Below are 9,593 nucleotides of genomic sequence, written 5' to 3' on the forward strand. Positions count from 1 at the left end.
GGAAGTGACATGGGGGGGGGGGATGCCAAGGAGGAGGCAGAGACCCCAAGGAGCACATCACAGCTGTCAATGCCACTGCGGGAGAAGCAACAGGCGGGGTGTTCCTTGGAGGCTGGATCCGCTGCCCTGTGGACCCTGCCACTTGAGGTGGCCGCCTCACCTTGCCTCATGGGTGGGAGGGCCCTGCAAGTAACACTAAACAGGTTACATTATTGGCACAGGTTGCACATTTTAGCTTCTTTTGCCATAGAATCTTTATTCCAATGCTCCCATTCCTGCCCATAACCATACTAGTCAATAGCTCTGAGGTACCCACTCCCCATCTCTTAGCTTCCCGGAGACCAAGGAACCTAGCATCCTGCTGCAAGTTCATTTGTCGCATCTAGACTTTCAACCAGAGAATGCTTGCTTATATCCCTATAGAATCAGGTCCTCTGTTGCCACTATGCAACAAAGCCATACTCGTTGCATCAGGCTGTAAAGAGAAATATTTCACTTTTCCATTTTCAGCAACCACTGCAAAACTGGATAGCTATCTTACCCAGGGCCCTAACAGCAAGGCCATCTTTCAGTAGCGAGTACATTTCTGTATCTCTTGTAGATTTTCTTTCCTCCTTATCAGTAAGACACTGGGCTGAAGGGGGAGCCTCAGCGCACTTCCTGCCACAACAGATTTTAACATGCTGCATCTCCACCTTATCTTATTTTACTCCACCCATCACATAGAAGGAGAATTGAAACTGATGATCAGGCACTAGAGAAATATGTTCACACAAGATCGGAAGGATATCAAGCAAAACATAATGGACAGAGTTTTTTTGTTTTTTAGCTTAAGTTCCAGCAGAGGAGAGTTAGAGGAGACAAGGGACAAGCAAGTAAAGCCAATAATAGGAGGCAAGGTGGTTTGGGAGTTATATTTGTTAATATAACTCAACCCTGTTAGGCATCTTTTGGCCACACCTACACTTTGCAATGGGTTAGGGTGGCGCTGTGGATTAAACCACAGAGCCTAGGACTTGCTGATCAGAAGGTCGGCAGTTCGAATCCCCGCGACAGGGTGAGCTCCCGTTGCTCGGTCCCTGCTCCTGCCAACCTAGCAGTTCAAAAGCACGTCAAAGTGCAAGTAGATAAATAGGTACCACTCCAGTGGGAAGGTAAACGGCGTTTCTGTGCGCTGCTCTGGTTCTCCAGAAGCGGCTTAGTCCTGCTGGCCACATGACCCGGAAGCTGTATGCCAGCTCCCTCGGCCAATAAAGTGAGATGAGCACTGCAACCCCAGAGTCAGTCGAAACTGGACCTAATGGTCAGGGGTCCCTTTACCTTTACCTTACACTTTGCAACAGCACATTTAATTCTACCTTCCCACATTTAGGGCAATTTATCAGGGCTTTCCACATTGCGTTTTCTGCTGATGGAATGGGGCAGGTAGAAGTCTGGAATAAACACAGGAAAACTTGGGGCGGAATTAACCACTTCTCTTCATTTTTATAGGGTCCCCCCATTTTTTTCCATACCTTCACATCTCTAGGGATGCCATTAAGTTTGGACCCTGGGTGTTACAGAGCTGCAGAAGCTTGGAACTGAACAGTTGTTGTTTTCAGTGACCGTTAAGCATTCAGTGTGATGTGCAATCCCAGTTTCAGTTACAAAAGATCCAATTAAAATGGAATTAAGGCAAGCCGGCATGCACTTCGGCCAGTGTTGGTGCCCAGCTGGAGAACTAGTTTAACAGTGTGACCCTTAGGACCAGCAAGGGTTGCAGCCCCTGAAGCAATATGGATCTTTCAGCCTGTGCACAGAGGTTTCAGGCTACAGTTAACCCAGGGCAAGTTCACAAGTTCCATTTGACAGCAAGAGCAGAGCTAAGGTATCACATTCCAAAACTGTCTCCCAATGTTAGCTGATTTCCTGAAGAGACAACATTCTATTCCATAACGCTGACACCAGCTATGCACATCCACATTATCTCATAAGAGCAGCAATTACCACATGGAAAATGATAACCTGTGAACTCACTTTAGATTAGGGTGCTAAAAGCCACATTACAGAACTGAGAGCTGAAAGATACGATCATTGATTTCCAAATACTCAGGTTCTTTGAACATCCCCTGAAACTGCAACAGCACTCAAATCAGGGACACAGTAAAAAAAGAGAGGGGCGGTCTTTTTCCACCCAGTCGCCTGTTTTCATCCCTGTTGGCAGTCTGTTCTGTTCCCCTGTGGTTTTTTGCTTTTTGGACCACAGATATGGGACCAGAAATGTTCCACCATCACACCCAACTAAATACTAGCTAGAGTGAGTGAAAGGTATGGAGAGGTGTGTTTCTCTTGTAAGAAGCCATGGGCTTAGGGGGGGGTCACTTGCCCCCCATCAAGTAAAACAATAAAAATACCTAACTGACCAATCACGACATTTCTCCCCCCCCCCAACAAAAGTCCTTCTCCCCCCCCAACAAAAAAACCTGGCTACGCCCATGTAAGGTGCCATGTAAGAGACCAACGTAAGATAGAAGAACATTGCGACACACAGATTCCAGAAAAAAAATAGAGAGAAAAACTAAATTCCTGCTGTTTTACTCCTTTTCTTGGCTAGATATTCTTGTCCCTTACAGGGTTGCTCATTCAACTCCTCCTTAGTATTTATGTACAGGGAGGGCAGAGAAAAGACAAGAAAGAAGCAAGACAGGCATGGCAGAAGACAGTGCCAAGATTTGTGAATGAGCTAGTTAATAGGAGGATGGGAAAATGTACCTGTCTCCAGGAAGGGCATATACACTATGGGTACCAACCAGATGTCCCCGTTTCCCGGGGACAGTCCCCAGATCTACAAATCTGTCCCCAGACAAAATCCATCCTTGGATTTATATTTTAAGTGTTGTAGATTTATTAGTAGGGAATGAATGTTGCATGGTTCAACAGCACAAGACACATCATATGGGGACTTCTGGCGAGGCAAAATGGCGGATGCCACGGCAGCGAGCAGCTCCTGAAGCCAGCCAGAGCCAACTGCGCTACCAGGCTGGCTCTGGGCTGCTGAGACTGCCGCCGCCACTGCCGAGGGGGAACTGGGGATGCCCAGCGCGTCAACTGGGGGAACCGCTGACACACACACCCCGCGACCCAAATCGAGCTGGGAGTGAGAGCGTCCAGCCACCCGGCCAACTGCCCAGCGCACTCTGGGGCCAGGAAAACCCCAGAGGCGACACAGGGTGAGGGAGGAGAAGAGAAAAAGGAATAGGAAGGAGAAAAAAGAGGGGAGCCCTGACCTTGCTGTGCCGCTGAGAAGGAGAGGTAGGAGAGCATCGGGAGGGCAAGGACGCGTGGCTGAGCCCAGGCCCGACCCGAAGATATTACTTCTTTTTTAAAAATAACTTTTTGAAAATAACCTTTTTTCTCTCTCTCTTTTTTAAAAAAGTGTCCCCGGATTCTTAGAAAAAATCTGGTAACCTTAATCTACACCGATGGAGAAGCACTGCACAGAGATGGAAAGCAGGAAAATCAAATAGGATTCCCTCAAGGGGGAGAAAGGAGGGTTCTGGAAGGAAGTTGTAAGGGGAGCTAAATAGGGAAGCAGATGATAAAATGATGGATCAAAATAGTTAAAGATGCAGAAAGGAGAGCTTTAGAAAGCAGGAAACCTATCAAGAGAGCAGGAGCAGTTACAAATTGCAGGAGAGTGCTAAATGCAGCAGCCCTTTTTTTGCAAGAAGAGGGTGTGAACATGTGCTTCTTCCCAAACCACAGCATCTAGCCAGAGGCTGCTGCCTTCTTCCTTCCACTCCTAGATGCAGTTTCATTTCTTCCCTCACGCAGAGCAGTGAAACATGGAAAGTTACAGGTTGATGGCTGCAAACACCCTTCTAAGACAAAGCAGCTGGAAGGTGAGCAGAGGGAGATAATACTGCTACTACTGTATAATAATACATAGCATTTCTATTGCTCAGAATCTTGGCATGTCTGCTGCTACCCTTCCAATAGCCCTGTGACATAGGCCAGTATTATCCCCATTTTGCAGATGAAGCCCGAGGCTAACTGCCTCCTTGTTTTCTTTGCCATGGAGAAGGGGAAGGAAAAACCTGGGGTGCCAGCAGAAGCAGTGAGATTCACCCACAGATATTTTGCTTTCCATAGGCCTGGTCAAGACACCCACAAGCAAACTAAGGATGGAGCAGGGGGGCATGGAGTTAGGCATCAAAAATGCAGGAGTGCAACAGTGTATACTACTCAGCATCACTTTATGCAGGTTAAAAGATGCCGGATTGATTGTTGCAAGAAAGTAGGTTCTGAGGGCAGTCTGGGGCCACACCGCGCAGCCCTCAGCAGGTCTGGACAGTATGTATGAGATCCACCATGGAAGGAAGGTGGTGTTATAAATGCACCAGATAAAAAGCAGCCTCCAAGTGACCAGGCAGGGAAGATTTACAAAATCAAATCTTTAGAGGCTTCAGAGGCAGCTGGTACAGGCATGTGTGTCAAGGCAGACAAACTGAGAAAAATTTTTAGTGGGCAAGTAACTTTCACGTGCTCCCTTCTTGGACCCGGGATCACCGCCCTGCAACTGTATTTTTACCAATATTTGCCTCCTCACCCACCCCTTTCAAAATAAGCCTTGCAGGAGCAGGAAACCGACACCCACGGAAGCAGCCACGCATGTGAAGCCGGGAATGCGTAAATATTCCGTCTGAGCGCATCCAAGGCGAGAGGATTTGGGCACGGCTGAAGTCCTGCGATCCCAAAGCTCGCGCCTTGTTTTGCTGCTCCCTGGGGAACTTCCTCGGCGTTACGGGACCCAAGGGGAGGAATCCCGGAGCTCCCGCCCCATGTAAAACGGCATAGCCCAGCTCTTACCCAGGCGGGCAGCTCGCTCTGCCCCAGGCTTCGGCCCAGCCCCGTGGCGCTCAGCGCAGCCTCGTCGTCCCCCAGGAACAGCCCGGCCGCTCGCAGCGACCGCTCCTTGCTCATCCGCCGGCCCCGCCAGCCCATGTACAGGGCCACGCCGGCCACCACGAAGCCCAGGCTCAGCCCCGCCCGGCCCGCCAGGTACACCGGCAGCAGCCACAGCAGCCGCCGCCCGATCGCGCCCAGCGCCGCCAGGGCTTCCGCAGAGCCGATGCCGCCGGGCAAGCGGGAGGCGCCCGAGGAGACCCCGGCGCCCGGATCCGGCGCCCCCGCCGCCGCCGCCTCCTGCTCCGGGGCCCGCTCCATGGCGCTCCCGCCACAGGAACCCGCCAGTCTCGCACTGCGGCGAAGCCAGCAACTCGCCAGCTCCCGCGGCTGCTGCAGTCCGGGAACGAGGCTCGCTCGCTCCGCCCGCCGATTGGAAGGCGAGCTTCCGAGGGCGGAGCCGAGCTCGAGGCTGGGCGGGACGCCGCGCCCCGTGATTGGGCAGAGGGGGAGGAGGAGGAGCCGGGCGGCGGAGCGAAGCCGCGTCCCTCCATTCCGATTGGGCGGCTGCCGCTCCGAGAGAAAGAAAGTAACGAAAGGCTGGCCCCGCCCCCTTTTCTCTCTCGGGCTGCAGCTCCTTCGGGCTGGCCGCTGTCCACACGGACAAAAGAACTGACCGCTTCTTTCTTCGAAGGGCTCCGCTGGGTCTTGGGCGGGGAAAGAGGGGCGCAAGTCGAGCTGCTGCTGCTGCTTTTAATTACAAGAGGTTCCAAAACAAAGTATCCAAGCACATTACCAGCACGCAATGCTCCCTCGCCCTATTCCAGCCCATTCAGGGAATCGGGGAATTGTAGAGTTAGAAGGGACCCCCTAAGGGTCATCTAGTCCAACCCCCTGCAATGCAGGAATCTTAACTAGATCATACATGACAGATGCTTAAAAACCTCCAAGGAAGGAGAATTCCCCACCTCTTGCTCTGTTCCACTGTTGAACAGCTCTTACCGTCAGAAAGTTACCGGTAGTTAGTTACCTAGTTAATTTCTGTACCGAACCTTCACCCAAGGAGCACAGGGTAGTTTACAATAAAAAAGCACAAAAATACATAACATAGCAACAAGCAAAAATAATATCCTCCCCACACACAGCATCTTCACAAACTCTACAAATCAAAGCAATGCACACCTGTGTTACAGCAGCAGCAAAGGTGAGGCACCGCGTGTGAATGGTGTTTGGATGTTGTTGTTTAGACATTTAGTCGTGTCCGACTCTTCGTGACCCCGTGGACCAGAGCACGCCAGGCCCTCCTGTCTTCCACTGCCTCCCGCAGTTTAGTCAAACTCATGCTGGTAGCTTCAAGAACGCTGTCCCACCATCTCATCCTCTGTCATCCCCTTCTCCTTGTGCCCTCCATCTTTCCCAACATCAGGGTCTTTTCCAGGGAGTCTTCTCTTCTCATGAGGTGGCCAAAGTATTGGAGCCTCAGCTTCACAATCTGGCCTTCCAGTGAGCACTCAGGGCTGATTTCCTTCAGAATGGAGAGGTTTGATCTTCTTGCAGTCCATGGGACTCCCAAGAGTCTCCTCCAGCACCATAATTCAAAAGCATCAATTCTTCGGCGATCAGCCTTCTTTATGGTCCAGCTCTCACTTCCATACATCACTACTGGGAAAACCATGGCTTTAACTATACGGACCTTTGTTGGCAAGGTGATGTCTCTGCTTTTTAAGATGCTGTCTAGGTTTGTCATTGCTTTTCTCCCAAGAAGTTTGGATGTCACTGGACTCCAACTTCCATCAGCGCCAGCCAGCAAGACAAGCAGGAGGAATGATGAGACTCATAGTCCAGCAACATCTGGAGGGCTCTGTCCCTGTGTAGTGCAATAGTGACTATTGTGCGCAGAGTTAATTTCCCCCACTGTGATTCAAAAAGCCACATTCATCTTTTTACACTTCTCTTTTCCGGTGTAGCAAGACTTCTAGATGGCGTTGAATCTTGCTTGCTTGCTCTTTATAGCCATTAACCAGAGCTATCCTTCTGTTTCTGGAATTACAGTATATGAAAATAAAAGTGTAGTTTGGAATGTTATTCAAATTAGCTACTCAAGAGTTTGAGAGAAAGGAAATGACTGAATAAGTCATTGGTATTGCACTTTCCTCAGCACCATGTGCTTAAAGGTAAAGGTAAAGGTAAAGGGACCCCTGACCATTAGGTCCAGTCGCGAACGACTCTGGGGTTGCGGCGCTCATCTCGCTTTATTGGCCAAGGGAGCCGGCATACAGCTTCCGGGTCATGTGGCCAGCATGACTAAGCCGCTTCTGGCGAACCAGAGCAGTGCACGGAAACGCCGTTTACGTTCCCGCCAGAGCGGTACCTATTTATCTACTTGCACTTTGACGTGCTTTCGAACAGCTAGGTTGGCAGGAGCAGGGACTGAGCAATGGGAGCTCACCCCGTCATGGGGATTTGAACCACCAACCTTCTGAATGGCAAGTCCTAGGCTCTGTGGTTTAACCCACAGCACCACCCGCGTCCCATTCCATGTGCTTATATTAATACAAATGTTTTAATTTCACACTCATTAAAAAAAAATGAAGTCTAAATATATAGGAACTATCCATACAGCATGCTACAGTTTTGAGGGCCTTGTCAATATTTGCCTCATTTTAACCACTAGCTGTCAGTCCAAACTTTGCTATCCCCTCTTGATTCATGAAGGTGATCCTGTATCTGTAGGTATTTTAGAAATGCGCCCCAAGCCCATCTGTTGCCTTTGCATAATTCTGACGTAAATCTCATTTAGTTTTGAACCAAAACATGAAGTGTGACATGAGGAGCCTCTAGAATGCCCTCTCTGTAAAGCTAGAGAACTTCTCCCTTTAAACAACACTTGTTTAGACTTAAGAGAATTCAGTGAGATCAATATTTCTAGTTGGAGTCTGAGGCTTCGTTTAAAGTCCAATTCTGTAAACTGTTCAGGGAGCTTCATTACTGGGTAGTATATTTCCACTGATTTTCATAAATACATTGCTCTTTAAACCTCAGTAACCATATTTTTAAGTGCTCAAAACTATCCTTGGCAAGGTATATATTCCAATTAGTTTTTATTTCATTGACTCTACCCCTTTCAGTATGGCTTCTCAGATTTCTACTACATCCCTTCTTCGAGAGAAAATATGTGATTATGTTAAATAACCACAACTTTTGTAGTAAAATTCTAATGTCATGTTGACGGGTATCCTTAATGCCGGTGAATTCTCTAGATGGGTTTCATAGACCAGTTGCAAGTTCAAGGGCTGAATGTCCAATTAAAAAAACATAGTAACAATTTATATTTTATCAGGCAAACTGTACTGGCTTTATCTCATTTGCATGTTGCAGCTCTGCGTACATTTCCTCCTCTTTCCCACTACCCCCACACTAACAACGGTGTCATTTCCCACTTCCCTGCTACTTACTGAAACACAAACAAACACACTTTCCCTACATCTGAATTCCCAAGACTGATGCATTTGCCTGCTTGTAACACTGTATTATGAATACAAACACTGTCCATGGGGATTTGTGCGACTTCTTCATACTCTGTCAAACAAGGTTTAATTTAAGCAGGACACTGAGGCTCAGAACACATTGATAATAGAGCAAAAACTCATATAAAAAGTTGTTTTCCTTACTACCAGGTACGACTGCGCAGGTCACAAACGCTGGAGAAGAGGGGGCAAAACCTTCTGAAACAGGCTTGAAGATCTGCACCTTTATTTTCAGAAATAATCTCTCTTGCCATTCTTTAAACAAATGTGGTCCAACAGACCCTCTTTCCATGTCTATTGCTCTCACCATCTAGGAAGCTCCTGACACCATGCTTGCTAAACAGCTGTATGCATTCCTCTAATGCAGTGGTTCTCAAGCTTTTTTCTCTGGGCAACAATTTCAGAATAAAAATTTGCTTGTGCCACACCAAATTTTTTATTGATAAGAAATACATTGGAAAACAAAAAGATTTATAACATAGAACACAACTACCTTATAATATGATCATGGGGACATACAGAAAGTTTAAAACAATGCAGCTACATAAGAACATGAATTATTCCTAAAATACAATATTGATTGTCCTTGAATCTCCCTGCCACACTTGACACCCTCTCCTGCCACACCAGTGATGCATCACATCCCTTCAGAACCACTTTTCTAGTGAGTCCTCCCCTCCCCCCACAAAAAATAAGGTGTATAAATGGGCAGAATTAAGTCCTACAAATTTCATAGGAGCTTCACTGACCTGCCACTTGGGAGTGTTGTCTTACCATTCTGCCAAGGAATGCTACAGTAATACATTTGATATTTGGGTGTCACATTACTGGGTGGGGATTTGAACCTAGGTCTAAACTGACTCCTTGACAACGATAATATGTTTGGTATATTATATTGCAGTTGTTTATCTGGCCTGGTCCTGCCGGGAAGTCAATTGTACACGTGCAAAGGTAGTAAACAGAGCAGTTAAGAGATGAACAGGCTAATCCATGAAAAACACACACATTCCTGCAGGGATTTATTTTGTGGAATTCCAACTGAAAAGTGTTAGTGCGTTTGTGTTTGTGTGTCTGTAGCATTTGGATCTTCCATCTTAGGCAATAATGTATTTTGCTTTTGCTCTGCTGATTACTATTGTGGCATAACACCACGGTCTCTGCTTACCATCTGCTAAGGCAACT

At 47.9% G+C, this 9,593-nt stretch overlaps 1 protein-coding gene and 1 long non-coding RNA gene across 3 annotated transcripts in view; one reads left to right on the forward strand and one right to left on the reverse strand.

Moving 5' to 3' along the window:
• The window catches only part of ESYT1 (extended synaptotagmin 1), a 58,535-nt gene extending 53,214 nt beyond the window's left edge, over positions 1-5,321 (reverse strand). Inside the window, exon 1 of one of the 2 annotated variants that reach the window (XM_083729363.1) lies at positions 4,849-5,321. In XM_083729363.1, the coding sequence (XP_083585489.1) occupies positions 4,849-5,205 (357 nt within the window). In that variant the 5' untranslated portion in view covers positions 5,206-5,321. The remainder of the gene's footprint in view (positions 1-4,848) is intronic. The other variant, XM_083729364.1, reaches the window with a different exon arrangement.
• A 1,736-nt stretch (positions 5,322-7,057) lies between these two features.
• Positions 7,058-9,593, forward strand: part of LOC310840262 — a 161,987-nt gene continuing 159,451 nt past the window's right edge. Inside the window, exon 1 of the long non-coding RNA XR_014561883.1 lies at positions 7,058-7,412. This is a non-coding gene — a long non-coding RNA (uncharacterized lncRNA). The remainder of the gene's footprint in view (positions 7,413-9,593) is intronic.

The sequence above is a fragment of the Podarcis gaigeae genome, assembly GCF_964106915.1.
Source record: "Podarcis gaigeae genome assembly, chromosome: 2".
Taxonomy (NCBI): Eukaryota; Metazoa; Chordata; class Lepidosauria; order Squamata; family Lacertidae; genus Podarcis; species Podarcis gaigeae.